At 51.9% G+C, this 20,929-nt stretch overlaps 1 protein-coding gene across 1 annotated transcript in view; it reads left to right on the forward strand.

Moving 5' to 3' along the window:
- The window catches only part of GRIK3 (glutamate ionotropic receptor kainate type subunit 3), a 114,436-nt gene that overhangs the window by 74,193 nt on the left and 19,314 nt on the right, over nucleotides 1-20,929 (forward strand). The window contains exons 6-10 of the mRNA XM_038160935.1: nucleotides 3,190-3,363; nucleotides 5,581-5,724; nucleotides 7,597-7,704; nucleotides 11,223-11,336; nucleotides 13,873-14,076. Coding sequence (XP_038016863.1) covers nucleotides 3,190-3,363; nucleotides 5,581-5,724; nucleotides 7,597-7,704; nucleotides 11,223-11,336; nucleotides 13,873-14,076 — 744 coding nt within the window. The remainder of the gene's footprint in view (nucleotides 1-3,189; nucleotides 3,364-5,580; nucleotides 5,725-7,596; nucleotides 7,705-11,222; nucleotides 11,337-13,872; nucleotides 14,077-20,929) is intronic.

Here is a 20,929-nt window from a genome sequence, read left to right on the forward strand (position 1 = left end):
TATACTGAATGTTTCTAAAAGGTCCCCAGTCAATACTGAGCACAGTGTATCAACACTTGGCATGAAATGCTTCAACATTTTGCTAGGCAGCACGACTACAGTTCACTGACTCCAGCAAGGAGAGCCCCATCAGCCTTTTCCACCCCAGCAGGAGCAGGAGGAGGAGCTCTGATGAGCACTGTCCCTGTCACATGCAGATTTTACATCCAGAGCCCTGCAGGGAACAGCCCAGATCTGCACCCTTGTGGGGGTGTCCCAGCAGTCTGTAAAGTGGGGCTTTGCAGCCACAGCCAAGCCCTGCCACGTGCCAGGGCAGAGCTCTGGGGACACCTCACCCACGGGCAGCAGAAGACAGGGATGCCCTTCCTGGACCAGCTTTGCAGCTTCCCACCGAGGATGTGGAGTCACTGAGGATCAGTCCCCAGCACTGCCACCACCAAGGAGCCCAAGCTGGGCAAACCTGGGGAAGGGGGAGAGCGTCACAGGAACGCTGAGAGCAAAATTAAGGGTGCAGGGGAGAATTAATCTGCAGTACAGAAAATAACGAGTGAAAGGGAATGTAGATGAGGTGGAAAATAGAACCAGATGTTTCAATTTGTGGCTGTGCAGGAGCAGAAAATCCAGAAGAAACTGATCTGATGGTTCCCATCCACACCTCTCCGTGTCCTGACACTCAGCTGGCATTCTGAATTATCCTCTGATTCCAGGAGGTGATAAATCAGGCTGCAGCTGAGATTTAAACTGGAACCAAGGAGGGATCTGATGGGAGGTTGGTTTCTATAGGAACTTGGTGAAAGGAAGGGTCAGTGGGGAGCAGCAGGGCAGGGACAGCACCCAAAATACCAGTGGGATCTGAGAGGTGGCCAGGGCTGGTGGTTTGACAGATGGGCAACAGAGACCATGGGGTCTGGAGCTCAGGGATCTGATTTGTCACACCCAGCCACATTCTGAGGGGGGAAATCATCAGCTTTTGCAACGAAAAATTATTTCCTCACAACAATTTCTGGAATACAAACTGAAGTGTCTGATTAAAAATGAATCTTGAAAAAACAAACCCATTCCAGCAGGTCAGGCACAGAACTGCTGTCCCCCTCCCAGCCAGAGTTGTGAGCACCTGTCTGAGGTGAAACCACTGTATTTGCCCTTAGCTCCCTGAAGTCATTTAAAAGTCAACATTGTGGCCTGGTTTTCACGGTGCCCTTTGACAGAACGTGCAGGCTTGCACTTGCAATTTTTCAGGGTTAAAAAACAGCCCAAAAACCCAAGTCCCAACTGCCGTTGTAGGGTGATTAATGATTTGGTCCCTGCTGCACCTGCAGGTTTGAGCACTGCATCCATCAGCAGTGAGCTCTGGGGCTGCAGAGGCTGGGGCCAGGCTTACAGAAAAGATCAAACCCCCGAAGCTTATTAAAGCAAAACAGCCATAAGAACCCTCACTCCCCCATGGAGAATGATGTCTCAGTTGCTGGCAAGTGCTGCTGCTGTCCTGCTCTGCTTGGGGCAGCACATGTGGGACTTTGCCAGCCCCCTGTGGGCAGATGGGTGCTGCAGCTGGGTGGCCCTGCAGTGTAGCTGTGTCCCACCAGAACAGCCTCTTCACACAGCACTGAACAGCCCCAGCACAGCACAGCCACAGCCCCAGAACAGCCCCAGCACACAGCACACAGCACAGAACAGCCCCAGCACAGAACAGCCCCAGCACAGCCACAGCCCCAGCACACAGCACAGAACAGCCACAGCACAGCCACAGACACAGCACAGAACAGCCACAGCACAGAACAGCCCCAGCCACAGCACAGAACAGCCCCAGCACAGCCCCAGCAGCTCATCCCATACTGAAGCTCATTTTGAGAAGCCCTTGTGAGAGCAGGGAATGTCACGTATTCACCCCCACGCTCCATTGCAGACTTGTGATGTTGCCTTTCCGCCTCCCCACATTGAAAGTGCCATGAAACCCTTGCAGAGATTGTTCAGGATAAACGCTGATGAAATATATCCCACCCAACAAATGGCTCCCATTAACCGAGCCACCCCTGACTGCCTCTCACCACGCTCCCTCACTCCCCCCTCGGGTGAGCTGCTTGGCTTTGGGGAGCAGATCAGCTGCCACATGCTCCTGACGTGCTGTCTAACCCCAAACTCGTTGCTGAGTGTCGCAATACGACACGAAAAGACAACACGGACACTGCTGCTCTCCAGGTGAACAAAAAGAGGGACCTTTATTTTCTGACTCCAACATTTATAGTTTTCCAAAAGTGACAGTGGATTGGAGGGTGACAGTGCCACCTCTCCAATGACACTGGACAGACCAAGAGTCCATCAATTCTCTCCTCCTCCATGAAAGAATGCAAAACATAAGTTGTTTACAGAACTGTGTGTGAGAAAGTTTGTTACAAGAATGCAAACATCAGAAGGCTTAGCAAGTCTTAGAAAATCAGGGTGACAGCTGAGCACTGAGGCTGGTATTCAGACACGTGGAGAGCCAAGAGCTGCACCACAGCAGTGCTCCCCCAGTGCCCCCCAGTAGCCCCAGTGCCTCTCGCTGCCTGCCAAGCGATGCTCGCAGGCTGGCAGCCAGCAGAGCTGAGCACTGCCTGGCTCTGCTTTTCACATCGAATAAAGGGCACCCTCATTCATCTGCAGACTGTGTAGGCTGGTCAGAATGTCAAGAAATGCGTCTTAGTTCCTCTTTGATAGTCTGCAAATTGGTGTTTTGCATTCAGAGTGACTCTGTCACCCACAGCACCCTGTGGGCCTCAGCACCACCAGCAGATCCCCTGTGGAAAGGCCCATGGGAGCTCCAGATACACAAACTCTGCCTTGTCCCCCCTCCCTGGGTCACAATTCTCTTTTTTCAGGGTCACAGGCAGTGATTCTGTTTTTCTCCCCACAATCCACTCTCTTTCATGCTGAGAGCAGGTTCTTGGCTCTTTGGTAGGAGCTCCCTTCTGCTGCGTGTGGGGGAACCTGCACATACGGCACCCAAATTCCACCAACACCTACAGCCCTCTGCAAGCAGCCACTGACGGCAGCAGGCAGCACAACCCTCTGAATTCCTGCGGGATCTGTACTCCCTCCCACCTTCTGTGGGCTCTGCTGTCTGGCTCCAAACACAGACACCAACCGACGCAGAAAACTCAAACAAAACAAAGCTAAGCAAAATGTTTAAACCGGTTTCTCTCTTTTAAGGATCTTTATGCATTAGACCTAGAACCATACCGCTACTCTGGGGTGAACCTGACCGGCTTCCGGATCCTCAACGTGGAGAACCCACACGTGTCCTCCATCATTGAGAAGTGGTCCATGGAGAGGCTGCAGTCAGCGCCCAAGGCAGAGCTGGGGCTTCTGGATGGTGTGATGATGGTACGGGCAGTTCACACGGGGCACAGGGGTCTGGCAAGCAGGGCAGGGTGGTAAGGAAGCAGGAACAGTCATTAAGTATTGATGATATTTTCAGCCCTGACAGGGGGGAAGAGAAGATGCATCTGACTCCATCTTATCAGAAGGCTAATTAATTACTTTATTATACTATATTATTCTATACTATATTACATTATATTACATTACATCTGAACTGAATCTGCCTGGCACTCAACTCTGCACACCCTGCACAGAATCTCGTGACTGTCCCAACAGTCCCAACACACACACACAGACACAAACCTGGCCCTGACAGGCCAAGGAAACAAAACACCATCACTTTGGGTAAACCATCTCCATTTTGCATTCTACTTTTGCAAAACACAGGCACAGCAAATAGGATAATAATTGTTTTTCCTTTCTCTGAGGTTCACAGAATGCGAAACCCAGAAATATTCTTGGGAAGAATTGTGCCTTGCTTTTCTCTGTGAAGAGAAATGTGGCTACAATCAAGGCCTAAATGTTACTTTTATTGGTTCTGGTACCAGTAACAACTCATCTCAGGTGTCTGGCCTGAGGTGCTTTCTTGCACTCTTCAACAACTGTCCCTCGAAGTCTGTGATGAAGCCCACACCCCACTGCTGTGGTAATACTCCTGCTCAGGCCCAGCTGCCAACAGATTGTCACCAGACAAGGCAGGCAGCCAGGACATGTCCCAAAGGGCTCCAGCTGTCCCCGAGAGCAGCGGGACACCAGCTTCCAGGGCAGGGAGCACAGCACACAGCCAGGCTGGGCCAGGCACTTTGCAGAGATTGAGACAGGGGAAAGCGCCCAAGCCATGGCCAGAGATGGGCTGAGCTGCAGCTTTGATGGCTCCTTTTAGGGCCTGATGGCAGCTCTGCTCCGCTGAGTTACTGCTCGCAAGGTGCAGCACCTGCTCGCCCATCTGTCTTCCCTGCCAGGCTGTCTCCGACCCCCGGAATTGCTGACTGGCTCCCTCCTTCCCTCTCCCTTTAGATCTGCCAGAGCCAAAGTGCCAAAGCCTCCCAGACCTTCACCTTGAAGTGGCTCCTCAGACCCCTCCTGCTGGGTTTGTTGTTAGGGGAGAGACCCCCACTTTCCTGCAGGCTCCTGCCTCTCCCCAGGCTGCCCAGGGCTGAGCCCCCCGTGCCTGCAGCAGAGCTCGGTCCCCAGCGCTGCCTCTCCTCCCAGCCCCTCTTTGCTCTCTCAGGGGGATCCTGCCTTTGATTCCTGTTTGCCAGGTGTCTGTCCACTGGGGCCCTGGACTCAGCTGGGCATTACGGCCTGTAATTCACCATGAAATTGCATGGACATATCCTTGCCTCCCCTTTCCTTCAGCCCCAAACTCACAAACCTGTCCCTGCTGTGGTCCATACCCGCCCACGGATGCAGGTGGGGCTCCTGCTCTTCATGCTTGGTTGCTGAGGGAAGGGAAGGTCACAGGGATGGCTGCCAAGGCTGGAGGATTTTCTCCATGGCTACGTCCTGTGAGATGTTTGCTCAGTTATTTGCTGTATTATTTTGTTTCATTGTGGTTTATTACGCTGCTGCTACACTCACATATGTTTCGTGGCTCCGTGAAGCCAGCAAATAATGTATTTTCACTAGGAGGTCTTACCACATCAGAGTGAAAAATAAATCCAATTCTCTTGATCAGTGTTTGGATGTAAGATAGGGCATCTCAAATTGAATCTAAAATCATCACATTATATGGGGGGGGAAAGTTCTCCCTAGTTCAGATCACTGAAATGCTGGAATATGTTACAAAGCCATGAGGTCCTGATTTTGGTGACAGCTTGTGCCATTTTTGGAAAACTGTGTGCCCACAAACATCTCTGTTTCTTATTTTCCCATGTATAAAATAGTGTAGAAAATATGTTCTCGTATAGATTTTTTTTTTTACACTCAGACAAAACAGACTCAATAAGAAAACTCTGTTACTACCTTCCACATTTAGAAGCCGTTGCCTCCCTCTTTGACACCACAGCAGGAAATGTGCAAGAAACCACCCGAACAGACAAACGACACTTCCAGAATCGCTGATTTCAGACAAAACCCCAAGCTTTTGATCTAAACAACCAAGGAACGACCAGGGAACACAGACAGAGAAACCCTGGGGCTGGCGGGGGTAACTCAGAGCGGGTTCCGCCTTTTCCTACGAGCCACCAGGGCCACCAACGCTGTCCCCCTTCCCTTTAGACAGACGCTGCCCTGTTGTACGACGCGGTGCACGTGGTGTCCGTGTGCTACCAGCGCGCGCCGCAGATGACCGTCAACTCCCTGCAGTGCCACCGCCACAAGGCCTGGAGGTTCGGCGGCCGCTTCATGAACTTCATAAAAGAGGTAAAAACGCGGCTTTGTTTGACTATAAACATTCCTCAGGAGGAGAAGGTTCCTGTGAGTAGGTAGTGGAGGCTTGGTAGGTCCAGCGTTAGAAATCTCCCTGGAGCCGGAGCTGTGCAGCCCCTCGGTGCTCCCACTGATGCCTCAGGATTTTGTGTGACTCTAAACTCCACACACAGTGTGAGCTGCTGCTTTCCCATTTTGGGCAGACACAATTCCTCTCCAGGCCTGGCAATCAAGGACACCTCACTGCCTCAGGCCCCAGAGATGGAAACAAAAGTGAGTTGGGGGCAGCAAACTTGGGGTCAATGACTTCATTAGCTGGAGCTGGAATTGGAAGATGAACCCCCAAATTGCAAATGGCCCAAACTTATAAAAGTGTGAACACCTGTCATCATCCATTTTTTGGGTGTAGCCCCTTGTGGGGGGGTTTCATCTGCCCAAAGTGTACCAGAAGAGCCTTCAACAAATAGAACTGCTTTTTATTCTTTTAATGTTGTCTGGCCTCTGTTTTTAGGTAGCCCAAAAAGGCATCAGCACGCAGCCCCGCGGGAGCTGCAGGGCTCAGCACGCAGCTGTGTTTGCTCCAGCTGGGCACGTCAAACATTCTGTGTCTTCCCCGGCTCCCGGGGGGCTCCGGGGGCTGCACGTCCCACAGGCAAACCACCTGCACGCCCAAATGAGCAAACACGAGCTCCCCAGGACTCCAGGGTGGCAAGGCTGGGAGCAGGCTGTCACTGCTCCTCAGGAATTAATGAGGGAGAGCCAGAGGAGCGTGTTTACTGGGAGAAACGCCAGTTATTCCCCCTGAGAATACATTATGCCACCTTGATCACACTGAAATATTTCAAGCTTCCCCACCCATAAAGGAAACACGTTTCCCAGCGAGCAGCCTGCACGGGGCTGCTCGGGGGGAGATTCCCAGGCTCAGCTCCCCACTGCTGGGATGGGATTGCTGAGCAGCAGCCTGGCATTCCTGCAGGAGCATCCTCCTCAGGACAGTGCTGCAGCACATCCAGCACTGTCCCCAGGCACTGGACACCTCCCTGTCCCCCAGCTCCTGCTCTGCTGGCACAGAGCAGCTGGGGGTTCTATCACATCCTAAATCAGAGAGATTCATTCTAGGGGTGCTGCAAAGTGAACAGTGGGAAAGAAATCTAATTACAGGAGTTATTTTGTGGAATTGAATTGAGGCATCTTTACTCCAAACTCCCGTTCCTGGTCCCAGTCAGACCAGGCTGTTCAGGACCTCAGTCAGCCAAGCACTGAAAAATCTCTGGGAACGGGATGTCCCCAGTCCCAGTGAGCACCTTCTCATGCTGCCAAAAACTGAAGCAGGGCACCAGCAGCACATGCCCCCAGACTCCTGTTCCTGTTTCCAAACCTCAGATCTTGCTTGCATGAACACATTCTTAGCCTCTTCTGCTCCACTCTCCCTCTGGAAGGACAGAGGGAAGCATTCCTGACATTTAAGCTTCCCCACACCTTGGAAGCACCAGCAAGTTGGTGCACAAAGGGATTTCTGCTGGCCCGAGCTGTCCCAGAGCCGGTGTTTATCAGCACTGCAAGGATGAACGCAGCTCGCAAGGATGCCGTGATAAATGCAAGTCGTTTTCTACTGAGTCATCACGTCCTGCAACAGCTGGTGAGCACAAAAGGTGCAAACAGAAATTGTAGCAAGGACTGCAAGAGAGGGAAGGAAATCTCCAGCTCCGTCTGCAGTCTGAGCAGCAGCGGAGGGATTATTAATTAATCAGGCTCTTTAGGGAGAAAGAACCAGCATAAGGACTAATTAAAAGAACATACAGTGGAGGGCAAAAGATTATTTATGATACTGAGTAACAGCCCTGCTACTTTTTCTCCCTTCCACAGGCCCAATGGGAAGGATTAACGGGACGCATTGTCTTTAATAAAACCAGTGGTTTACGGACAGATTTTGATTTGGATATCATCAGTCTCAAAGAAGACGGCCTTGAAAAGGTAGGCAGGGCTTGTTTTATCTGCATGTGGCTGAGGATAACGCTAGTGCTCAGCAACAGAGAGATGGTTGGTGCTGTATTGATTCCAGGTTTCTGGGGTTTATATAAAAGGATATTCACTTTGTGGGATTTCTCAGATCCTTTTCCATGCTCAACCATGACTCACTCGCCCTGGAGCCAGTGCGTGGGATTACAGATTGCAGAAGTGCTTGTGGCACTTTTCTGGGATAGTGGAGGCAAAAGAAACTTTCTGAGCATCCATTAACCCCTCCCTGCCCTAAGCAGGCAGGAATGATGCCTGTCCCACTCCCTCTTGCTGGCCTGGCTCACAAACCCTCAGTTCTTCTCTGAGGACACCACAGCACTGGAGATCATCATCTTTAGTCATTTCCCACTAGGAAATTGCCCAAGGCTGGGAACAGCCCCAGTTTATTACAGCCTGGAATTTGCAGGATGATGCACTGGGTATTTTGTTTATCATCTAAGGGACAATAAGGAAAAAAGAGAAGTGTGGCCTTGCCTGCCTGGCTGGGGGTGTCATGAGGGTCGAGAGCATGAAGACTGCAGCCTTAGGTCCTCCAAATTAGTGCAGATCTCCTCTGGGCACAGTAAAACCATGCTGATGTGCAAATCTGATCCCAGGTATGCCTGGGGACCTAATTTCCTTCTCTTCAATTACTTAAAAAAACCAAACTTAAAATAAAAAGGCGACACACAGAGCCTTAAAGCCCTTAGAATGCAGGTTTCAAGGTGAGATCAGCTGATGACAAACAGGGCAGCGAGCGGCCGGAGCACAGGGAGCTGTGATTTCCAAGAAATTCTATGATTCTGACTACTCTGTGAGCAGGTCTGTGTCTCTGTCCTGCTACAGGTGTCTGTAACCTGTACAGGAGGAATTTGGCAGGGCAGCAAGGCCCTTTCTAGAGCAGAGTCTGCTTTGCGACAGGTACCAGGTGCCCGTGGCAGCCGGGCACGGTGCTGGCTCTGTCCCTCTGGGCAGGGTGACAGGTTCTGAACTCACGGGACACCTGGCTGGCAGCAGGGAGGGATTTCAATTACCTGTGCATGGCCTGAGAGCACAGGGGACTTGTCCAGGGAATTAATCACTCAGCACAGGGAGGCAGCCCCAGGGCTGGAGGCAGCCATGGATCTGTTCTCTCTTTGGAGGGGATGGATCCTGCAGCAGGAGGCTCCCGTGCCACATCCCCCTTCCTCACTGTTTGGTTTTCCTGGGATTTGAAATGAATGGCAGCCACACTTCCCCACCACAGCAGCAGCCTCAGGTAACACAGCTCAAGGTCACCACAGCCCTCTCCTGCTGGGAAGATTTTGGCGTCAAATACGGAATAAAGGAAACGTTTCAAATCAACCCAGTGACCTTCAGTCTCGCTGGCTGGGAAAGGAGGCAGGACAGAGCTGGGGAAGGTGCCGGTGCCTCCCAAGAACTGAGCAGCAGCTGACCTTTGTAGCCTTATTTTCCCACAAAATATTTTGTTTACAGAGCCTAAGCCCAAAATAACAACACATCTTTTTGAAGTCCAGCAGCACCGACGCGCTGCTGGAGAGCTGTGCTGGGCAGATAATAGAAAACATGCCAGCCTTTTGTACCACATGAATCCAAATGTTTAAGCACAGCCACAGAATCACCTGTCAAACCAACACCCCTCAGGTGGGCTGAGCGGAGCTGGCACCAGCTGGAGTTATTGCAGTTCTCTGTCATATCAAGCCCACTGGAAGCTGCCAAACCTCGACGTGTCCCCTGCACACCCCATCAACTTTTGTCTCCAATAATTCAGAGATTTCGCAGTTCCCACCATTATTTTTCTGAAAGCTTCGTGTCAGCTCCAGAGGGGTTTTAAAGTATCGATGTCAAATCTCTGTTGAAGCCAGAATTCTGTCAATAGTTAATCTGAACTAACAAAACACCAAACTACAAACAAATCCCAGCCGGATTGTGCTTTATGTATCACAGCTTATGTTTGTTGAGCTTTAGGATTGAACCCCTGATCCTCATACCTCCTGGATGTTCCAGGGATTACAGGAGTATTACCAAATCCTAATTACATATAGTTTGACTATCTGACTCACACAGTTCTCTTAAAGCACTTTTTCCTTTTTCTTCCTTTTTTAATATGTTAAACTGATTAATTCAGCCGTAAGTGCCATGCATTTAATTTTCTTAAAGAAAACGTAGCAAGGCAGAAGTGAAGCAAACTGGGGCCTCTCAGGCTTGCTTTTTACCCATCCACAATAATAATAATTTTTGACATTGCAGCTGTTGTGTGATCCAAGGCAGAGATGGGGGATTGCTTCGGTTTTACCTGAAATATTTAAAACCTTTCACAAAGTTCGTGGAAACTCTTCTAGAATTTATGACAATTTTTTTTTTTGCCAGGCAGCATTGCTCATTACAAAGTCTCTTTTTGGGGATGCAGTAAAACCAAGTTCTCCCCTTGGACTGCTGAAGAGGCTGAAGAATCTTAAAAACAGCAATAAATAAAAGATGGGAAGCTGCTGGCTCCCTGGTGCATTGAGCTGGCTGCCTTTGGCTTCTCTCTGAGTCCCACCTTGCAGTTTGACCCTACAGATGGATCATTCTGTTCCCATTTCCAGGTGGGGTTTGTTTTTTTCTCACTGCCAGGCTGGCTCTGTGGCCACCCTGCTCCATTTGCTGGCAGCACTCCCACACTCCTCCAGCTTTCCTGACATTTTATCTCGCTGTCACAGTCCTTTAGCCACTCCTGCCTTCAAAGTTTGTCCCAAAGCCTCCCCTGCACCGTGGAGATCAGGTTAACAGGCTTAGCCTCGCCCAGATGACTTCCTTAAACAGAGACATGCTTTGCCATTTCTGGATCAATAGACTTCATTGAAGTCTAATAATTTATTACATTTGACAGCCCGAGAAAACAGAGCACCTGAAATAGAGCTGATGTGCCTGTGCCACCCTCTCCTCCAGATTTGCAGCCAGGACTGAGACCCCTTCATTGCAGGGATTTCCCAAAGGGGGGCCCAGGGCAGAAATGTGTTAGAAACCTCCAGCTGATTTGCCACGGCACGGAGAGCAGGAATGGTCCCTATCAGGGATCAGCAGAGCTGCTTGAGCCATTTTTAATCCTCCCCACCAAAGCAAATTGGTGGGGAAATGGAAAAGAAAGAAAATGGACTCAGATTTGTGGTTATTTTTCTTTTGTTGTGCTTTATCCTTGCCCGGATTTGACTCTTTAGTGTGGTTTGATTGTTGCTCTATGCGGTGCCTTTGCAAATTGTTCCTTCATTCAGCCCCTAAATTCCAGCCCCCACAGTCTTCATCCACTGCAGCAGCACAGGGACTGTGGAACATGTGCCACTGGACTGACCTGCAGCTGGAGGGTTGATTCAGGGTAATTCCAGTTCTGCTGCAGACAAAGGAAGGAAGTTCTCCTTTCCAGGCCAGTAGGATGCTGGGTACAAGTGAGGAATGCAGGTAGGGATTGAGGAATTGGAGATAGGGGTTCACTGTGTTGCTTTGCTTCCTTTCAGGTTGGAGCATGGAGCCCTTCTGATGGTTTGAACATCACAGAAATCTCCAAAGGACGAGGGCCCAACGTCACAGACTCGCTGAGCAACAGATCTCTGATTGTCACCACAGTGCTGGTAGGGGACTGCCAGCCTGTCACTGTCCTTCCCCACAAACCCCAGGGATATCCCAGGGATCTCCAAGGTCTCTGAAAGCTCACATCACCCCAGTGCCTTTTAAAAGGATGGGACTGGATGTAGCGTGGATTTGTATCATAAAAGGAATGGGACCAAGGTGCCCAGAGGGGAACAGAGACAGGGGACACTTGGTCTAGGGCAGAAGGGCTGGAACCAAAGGTCTTGTATCCCTCAGCAAGGGTTTAGCAGGGTGGAAGCTGAGCATAAGCCAAAGACAGATGCTGCAGCAGCTTTCCCTGCAAATCAGCCACTCCTCCTAGCGAACTTCCCATCCACCACATGACATTTTTCCCATTAAACATTTCCATGGCTGTGGGATCGTCTGGGTCCAGGCCATGCTACCCACCATACTTCAAAGGCCACGGCATAATGCAAAAGGATGGAGCCAGGAGGGGACTGTCAGCCATCTGCCTTTGACAGGCTTTTTTCAGGCAACATTTCCATCCCGAGCTCTGCCAGCACGTACAAATTACATAAGGCACGGGGTGATATCAGTTCCCATTAATTGTGCCACTCCATGGGCCTGCACATGTGCCACGGGATTTCCACCTTGGAACCGGGGCTGTCCTGGATCCCTGTGCCCAGGGCAGGAGGGAATGTGCTCAGACCCGAGTTCTGCAGCGATTGCACTGCGTATGCTGGAGTCTGAAACATAAAATAGAACCCTGGATGTTATTTGCATTTGCAACACCCCTTTGTAGTTCTGCACTGCTGTAAATGACGAGAGAAGAGCCATAGGAGGAGCCTTTAAAAGAAAAAGCATGAAAGGCTATTTTTTCCCTTTTTGCTCATATTGCAGTGACTTGTTGGAAGAGAAATATTACCCCAGCAGCCAGTGCCGCTCTCCCCAAGCAATATGGGAACTGTGAAGTTATGAAATTGAGGGCACCTTCACTGAGAAATCGATTAGCAAACTGAGAGAGCTTGTGAATTGGATGTCTGGCTATTTTCAGTAATAAATTGTGAAATAGTCCGTGAATAAGTGGTTCACAGAGTTCAGAATTACCCCCTAGGAAATGTTTGAGACCTGGAGATACATTACTGAAGCGACTGGCGTCCTAATGTTCAGTGCTTCGGCTGTTAAATATGTATGTAATCCCTACAGCGCTTCCCAAAATTAATAGTGCTTTATGGCTGCTCTGGAGCCGTGGATTTATATCGAGATCCATAGATTCAGCTGATTCACAAACAAAGCACTAATTCCAGAGCAGAACGTCGAGGAGGCGGCGGGGGAGCGCAGGACTGAGCCGAGCTGCGCGTGCCAAGCCAAACTCCACGGGCGTGATGTGATCAGCTGGGCTTTAGAACTCTGCAAATGGGGCTCCGTGTGCTGCCACGTCCCCTCCCGACCCTGCTGCTGGGCCGAAGGAGCACCCCCTGGCCCTCCGTGGGAGCACAGAGCCCCAGGGCAGAGCTGGGGGCTGGCAGGCGGGCAGAGACAAGCATCACCTGAGCCCCCTCCTCAGAGCACCCCAGGCAGGGCACCCATGCCCCCTCGAACCAAGCACTGTGACAGGGCTCTAATGAGGGCTCCAGACCTGCCGTCCCACCTCTTCAAGCCCCCTCGTGCCTGGGCAAAATCACAGAGGGCATTTGCCAGCACAAAGCATAGCCCTCCCTCACCTTCCCTCGCTGGCCACCCCACAGCAAGGACAGGAGCCCTGCAGACATCCCCAGTTTGAGCCAGGGACTCGCTGGAGATACCTCACCTCCTCTTGCCTTCCAGCTCTTGCCTGCTGCCCACCACCTTTTCCATTTCCATCTGTCCTCCACACGTTTTCCCCTCAGGCTCCCCAGTGTTCCTCATCCTCGGTGGCTGCCCAAGCCTGAGAGGCACCAAAGGATGCTGGACTTCTCTCTGTGACTTCACCTGCCAGGCCCTGCTCGAGGGGAGGGATCCACAGGTCACTGCTTTAGCTGCTGTCCCCTGTGCTGGAGCTCAGCTCTGCCATGGGTCACACACCCCCAGCTCTCCCAGGCAGCCACAAGTGCAGCACACAGCACAAAGCTTCCCTGGGCAGTAGCAGAGCAGTGTCCATCAGCACAGAGGAGTGCCAGTGAGCTCAGTGGGGAGGTTTTGGGGTGGTCCCAGCCATGCACAGCTCTCTCACCCTGAATTTCACCCACCAGCCTGTGGTGAATGGCAGGTACCGTGTGCAGGGCGCGGGGGTGAGTTTGTCCTCCCCCTCTTTTGCTGTTTCTAACACTTCATTTTCAGAGCATGAAATGGTTATTTTTCTCCCTGAAATCCTACCAAATGGAAAACAGTTGGCTGCTCAGAAGAGACAAAATTAAATTTTGTGGGGTAAACAAGGTTGCTAATTAGCTGATGTGCTGTGCAAAGTTAATTTATTCCCAACATGTCACAGTGCCAGCCCTGCCTGGAGAGCCGGTGCCTGGCGGCTCAGGCTGACCTGCAGAGGTGGCCTTGCCTCCAGCTGACCCTGAACTGGGACTTTTTGCTTTCCCTGTGCAGGAGGAGCCCTTTGTCATGTTCCGTAAGTCCGACACCGCCCTGTTCGGGAATGACCGCTTCGAGGGCTACTGCATCGACCTCCTGAAGGAGCTGGCCATCATCCTGGGCTTCTCCTACGAGATCCGCCTGGTGGAGGACGGCAAGTACGGGGCACAGGATGAGAAGGGCCAGTGGAATGGCATGATCAAGGAGCTCATCGACCACGTGAGTGAGCCTGTGGGTGGCTGCTGAGGGTTGGCTGTGCCAGGCTGCGCCCAGGCTGTCCCTGGGCTGGCTCTCTGGGGTAGGACAGGTGACATTTCTTGCTGGCCTGGAATATCCACAGTGAGCTCCTGACCCCGCCTGGCTCCTTGTCACACTGGTTGCCAGAATATCCCTGTGTCTGGCTCTTCCAAGAATTAATTTGAAGCTCCTGAAAAGGGCCATTCTCCCAGCACAGAAATGGGCTCTGTGGCTCCAGGAACAGCCTGTCCCACAGTGGGAAGGGCAGAGGCTTCCCCTGGACCCAGGGCACACGGGCTGTCCTGGACTGCCAGCATGAGCTGCTCTCACCCCCAAGGACAAACACAGGCAAGGGCACAGCACCAATGCAGCCTGGGGAGCCCAGGTGTGTCCCAGACACAGCCCAGCCCAGAGGAGACATCCAGACTGCGGGAGCAGGTGTGCCCTGGACGGTTTCATTTTTTATTTTCTATAAGAGCAACTTATTTTCTAAAATCTCCTGGGACACGCAGCTCCCTGTGCCACACAGCAGCTGTGCTTCTCCTTCCACGGCCACTTCCAGGAGCCCTTTAAGCCCCAGGGAACCTGTTGCAGCAGCAGCTTTGCTCCAGCAGCCGCCAAAGCGCCGCCGCCTCTGAAACCGCCACTCGCGGCCAGAGGTTGCTCAGTTTGCTAATTAGATATCTTGCCTCCAGAACATCCTGTGATCCCAAGGGCCCAGTTACGGAGGTGAGGAAAGCTGGTGTTTTTATGAATATCTGATTCCCAGAGAAGGCCTCTGGAAGAAAAGCTAAGGACAAAAAGAATGCCTGCTCTCTGCAGCAGAGGCAGCAGTGCAGGCAGGGCAGAGAGCTCTCCTCCTGAGTATCCTGCTCAAGTGGGGCAGCCCTTGACCACCTCCAGGTCCTGGCTACATTCTGAATCCACAGCCTAAGCAGCAAAGACACAAAAATAATTCCCTGTAGAGCTGTGATGCTCTTACCATTCATGGGAGAAGAATGAGTTTGCTGGGTGAGTCACTGTGGTGTGTGGAGAGTCAAGCACTGGCTGCAACTGATGAGTGGCTCAGGAGCTGGGCTGGGCTTCCAGATCTGCCTTCTCTGCCCTAAATGACATTGGACAAGTTGCTTCTGTGCACTGCTTGCTCCATCTGTAAAATGCAGATGATAATGATTATGTCCCTTTATAGGGACAAAGTGACGCTTAATCAGTTTGTAACAAGCGCTGCAGCCCAGGGCTGGCCTGGCCCAGGGAGCAGGAGAACAGCAAGGGCAGGCAAGGACAGCCCTGGGGAGCACGACTCCATCTCATGGGGGAGCTCTGCAAACCTGCTTTGGTGCTTTTCCTTCTGGAAAACTCCGTGCAGCTCAAACCACAGATTTTAGAGCCTCTTACACAACAGCCCTGCCGAGTGAGACGAGTGGCAGTGTCCCAGTGGAAGCTCTGCTGCTCCGAGTGATGTGTGTGACACAGATCAGAGCTGACACCGAGTGGCAGCTGTGCCCCTCGGCAGAGCCCCCTGGGGCACGGCTCCTCTGCCCGGCCCCGCTGCTGGGAGCAGCCTCTGGAGCTCTCTCAGTGCTGGGAGCAGCCTCTGGAGCTCTCTCACTGCTGGGATGGAGCTCTCTCAGTGCTGGAATTGGGCTCTGGAGCTCTCTCAGTGCTGGGATTGGGCTCTGGAGCTCTCCCACTGCTGGGAATGGGCTCTGGAGCTCTCACTGCACTGCAGGGCTCACAAGGAGCAAATCCCTCCCAAGGGAATAGAAGCCAGACAGTCATTCAGCCCAAACCATGTCACTTCCAGTGTTCTGCAAGACACCTCAGGGCTCTCAGGAGGCTTCAGCCATTCCCAAAGCTGTGGTCAACTAACTATGGTCATTTAGCCCAAACCATGTCACTTCCAGTGTCCTGCAAAACACCACGAGGCTCTCAAGAGGTTTCAGGCATTCCCAAAGCTACCTGAGATAGACAAGAAGGAGGTTTGAGGAGCAATCTCTCTAAATAACACAAAACTCACGGTCAAACCTGCATTGTAGTATTTCTTGGGTATCTATCTAAAAACCAAATCAACACACAGCAGCAGGAAAGGGTCAAACCTCCTCTTGTTGCAAGTCGTGTTCTTAACTCTGAGATGCAGCTCTGTGCTCTGTCCTGCATGGCTGAGCATGTGCCTGCAGGGACGCTGCCCAGGCCCCACATGAAGCCATTAGCTCCTTTATCTGCATGTCATTGCTTTTTATAGCAGTGTTTATGTAAAGCCTTCAGAAGTGAAATTGCAGCCAGATGGGCCCGTCCTCAGCAGCATCTTCCCGTGGTGTGGGGAAAGGCACAACCCGTGGACGCTGCACCAGGCCAGGTCAAGCTTATTTCACACCCAGGAGGAAAAGTGTGAGAGACAGCATTCAAATCAAGCGGCAGTGATGAAAACAGGGCTGCCCACATCCAGAGTTTGATGTCCGGGCTGGCTTTCCCCTGTGTTCAGCATCTCCTTCTCATAAACCAATTGGAATCATTCAGGTGGGAGCGTAAAGCAGGCAGGATTTTGTGAGGTCCAAATACCCGGGTCAGGATTAATTCAGTGCAGAAAGCCATTGCATTGCTGAAGGCCCACTTAGCCCCCTGGACTGCTGTGACACAGGTGGGCTGAGCTGGTGTGGGGTCCCTGAATGATCTGTGCAGAGCAGGGGGTGCTCCTGGGGTGAGGTGAGAGGCTAAAATGGTGATTATTGTTGCTCAGAGGGCCTGGGAGCTGTGGAAGCAGCAGATTCTGTGTACCAGGAATCAGCCAACTCAGCTGAGGCTGAAATTTGGAGAGGAGGAGATGGGCAAAGGAGGGGCACCTGTCCCCTGGGGTGGCCTGCACTGGGCTGGAGATGGCCCTCAGAGGAGCTGCCTGAGGGGGGCCTGGGTAGGAGCATGACAGCAGTGTCTGGGGGACAAAGGAGCTGTCACCAAAGGGCTAAATCCCCAAAAGCTGGCACCCCAAAGGTGAATCACGTGCAGGGACAGGTGTTTACACAGTGAGCATGGCTTGCTGCAGCCACGAATCCTCCCCCTCCTCTCTCTCTAATCCAGACATGCCTGGCCACAGGCAGGGATGCCTCAGGCTATGATCCTTTGTAAAATCCCTGTGTTTCTAGTCTGGCCTAAAGCATAAACAGGAAAAGCAACAGCAATCAGAGCAGCCACAGCACGACCCTGTCCGACAGGTCCCCAGCAGCAGATCCAGAGACAACAGCCTCATGCAGCTGAATGCAACAGCCCTGCCCCGCTGCCTTTCATCTGCTGCTCTTCCTCAGCACAAAAAGCCCCTGTTTTGAGGAGTTCAGTTCATTCTCTGGAGAAGTAACCTCAGCCTGCTGCTTATTGTCACCCCTCTGGCCATTCCTGCAGAGGAGCCTTGATCAGAAGGGCCACGAGAGCTGAACTCGGGTATTCAGGGAGGTCTGGGGAACCCAGGCGATGCAGAGAAGCTCCCGAGCCCTTTATTCATAACAAACAGGGAGCCTGACAACTGCCAAACCTCCTCCTTTCAGCAACAGTGAACTGCTATTGATGTTTATTCATAGAAATTATTACTGATACAAGCAAAGCTCCACCGCACACCGTGGCCCATCCGTTCTGATTTATAAATTCCAGTTGTCTGGCAAAGCAATGCCTGCAAATCTTCCCTATTGTTTGTGGGCAGGATCCCATAAAACCAGCAGAATGAGTTGTTCTGGACATTTTGCACCAACTTGTTCACAAATAAAACTTGTCTTCTGCTGCGACAACGCATTGCCGTTCAATCTGGAACTTCAGGTGGGAATAAAAGAGATGTGGCAAATACTGGGGTTTCTGATAGAAATCCCTGCCAATGGTGACTGTAGAGGACTTGAAATATCCATCCTTAGGGACTATTCCTGACAGCTGATTTAACAATTCCACAATAAGTGGGCATTTTCTGACAGTAAATTCTGGCAGAAATACATATTGCACCCCACTGCCAGCTCCCCATTAATGCTGCTGCTCTGGTGGGGGTTTCAGCTCATGTGTCATCAACTGGGGCCTCATGTGGATGTCACTGGGCCTGGGACAGGGAGCAAACAGTTGAATTGGATGAAGAGTCCTCCACCTTTTGTTTAGACACTGCAGGACCTAAGTGCTGGGGACAGGATGGAGATAAACCAGAAGAGCTTTTCCTTTTGTGCTCAGATCACTGTTGGGTGGATTCATGACTGGATCACACCCAGGGATCCAGATGAAGGATCTGTGTATTGGGAGTTCAGGTTCTCTGTGTGCTCAGCAGGTGTCCCTGCCCCTTGCTGGCTGGTTCACGTGCCAGGATTCCATAGGATAGGGCTTGTTTCTCACAGCAGGGCCATTCTCACCTGACTCCTCCAGCCTTCACATCCCTCAGGTACAATTAATGGCTGTTCCAACTCAGGAGATCTTCCTTAAAGCGAAGATTATAAAAGCCCCAACAGGACCTCATGGCCCTCATTCCTCCCCTCCAGCTCACAGCCAGGCTTTTCCTGCCAACATCTGTTCTTAACTCACCCCAATATTGAATAAATCCATTGACAAAAATGACGTCTAAGTTAGGACAGAGATTGCAGGAGCAGCCACTAAGAGCTGGAGTCAGACACTCAGCACTGACCCCGCTCTCCTTGAGCATCCCTGCTCCCTGTGAGTGCTTCCCTGCTCCCTGTGAGTGCTTCCCTGCCCCTGGGCAGGCACAGGGCTCCCACAGAGACCCCCACACCTGCCCCAGCAGCACCCCTCCTCTCTGAGCCATGAGCTGAGCAGAGCCCAGCTGCCTCAGCTGTGCCTCATCCCCCACGCCCCAGGACAGCCCGGGCTGCTCTGCTGCAGGAAAGGGGCAGGGGGCTGCAGGGAAAGGGACAGGGAGCTGCAGGAAAGGGGCAGGGAGCTGCAGGAAAGGGGCAGGGGGCTGCAGGGAAAGGGACAGGGAGCTGCAGGAAAGGGGCAGGGAGCTGCAGGGAAAGGGGCAGGGAGCTGAAGGGAAAGGGGCAGGGAGCTGCAGGAAAGGGGCAGGGGGCTGAAGGGAAAGGGGCAGGGAGCTGCAGGAAAGGTGCAGGGAGCTGAAGGGAAAGGTGGACGGACCTGAAGGGAAAGGTGCAGGGAGCTGCAGGTGTGAGCCCTGCACACCTCGGGGACAGGGAGCAGGAGCAGGGCACAGCAGCCAAGCAAGGAGAGTAGGAAGCAGAGACAGGGCCCGAGACAGAAGCCCCAGTGCTGGCAGTGGCAAGAGACACCGAGGGATGACAGTGCCAGACCTGGGTAACAATTAAATCAGTAAAACACACACACTATTTCTGTCTCTCAGGCAACACACACATGATTAGTTTATGTAAATACCTAACGCAGTTTGGCAAAATAAGCACAGAGGCAGCTTCTTTTCCTGAATAAATATTTATCTTGGTGCTTATGCTGTTGGTGGGCACTGCCATGACCAGCCACTGCCTGCAGGTTGGCTCTGGCTGAGCTGACCCCTGGCTGAGGTCAGGCACTGCAGGATTCCCACAGTGACCACAGCTGCACTAGAGCTGCCTGACCCACAGGCCACATCTCCCTGATAACTGAGAACTTGGAGATAAGACTTGGCATTTTCTGATGAAAACCAAATATCTCTGCAGCAAATACGATCATTCCTATGCTGAACACCCCGTGAACTCACAGCTGTTCCAGCCAAGTGAAACGCTGGAACTGGGTGAATGAGGAGATCCAAACCCTTGGAGGTGTGTTGGAGAAGTGTCTGTGTTTGATGTGCCTTGGCAGAATTCATCTTTTTGGCCTCAATTCAGCAGAACACTTAAGAACAGGCACAAGACTTGGAAGACGTGTGAGCTTCAGTAAAACAGAGGTGTAGGCTTAAGTGGTTTTGCTGGACAAGGGTCTTTAAGCCACTGGCACTTGCTCTAATTCCTCATCTTTAATAAAACCCACCTGACTGTGCAACAGCACAAGAGCCAGGGCTGAGTAAAGGAAGCAGCCAGAGTCTGGTAATTGACTGCCCAGTTTGGAATGTCAGAGCACGACAAATCAAAGCTTCACCCTTGGTGGGTTTGATTTAGATCCTCTCTGTCAGCAAAGCCTTAATTAGAGGCCACCTTCAGAAAAATCTGCATTGATAAAAAGGATATGGAAGTGCAGCCCTGTGCTGCCTGTAATTGCTCAGGACACACCCCAGCCAGGCTCCAGAATCCCTGCTCTGTCCTGCCTGAATGTGACATTGCCTGCAAGGACACAGGGCTGGGAGCACATCACAGGAGCTGCTGGAGCCACACAGTAAAATTTTATTTCTGTGCTAAAAGCAGCTGGATCCCTGGGCATCCATGCAGAGTTCTCTCTCTTTAATTTCTGTGGCAAAGCACAACTCCAGGCTGTTCTTTAGCTCGCTGTATTGTTGTGACAAATTTGGCCGAGTCTCCCTCAGCCTGGCCATTGCCAGAGAGCTCTGACCACAGAACATTTGCTGCCTCCTTCAGAAAAACCCGTAGCCAAATCCTTCAACATCTTCTTTGCCTTTCCCTGGTGAGTCAGGACACCCACACAGAAGTGATGGAGGAGGGAAAATGCTGCATTTCTTGTGCCATTTCTGCCTTGTGACTGTGTGGAGCACTAAGCCAAAATTTCCAGGTGTGCTGTAAGGTGGTGGGAGCAGCCAAGCTCCAAACCTGCCAGGATGGTCCCCAGGATGCAGAACATCCCCAGCCCAGACTGGGCAGCCACCAATGCCACCTCCAACCCCCTTCAGCTTCTGTCCATGTCACCACAACCACAGCTGGCACAATGAGCTCGCTGGGGAAATATTGTTCCCATTTTCCACAGG

Source organism: Motacilla alba, chromosome 23 (assembly GCF_015832195.1).
Source record: "Motacilla alba alba isolate MOTALB_02 chromosome 23, Motacilla_alba_V1.0_pri, whole genome shotgun sequence".
Classification (NCBI taxonomy): Eukaryota; Metazoa; Chordata; class Aves; order Passeriformes; family Motacillidae; genus Motacilla; species Motacilla alba.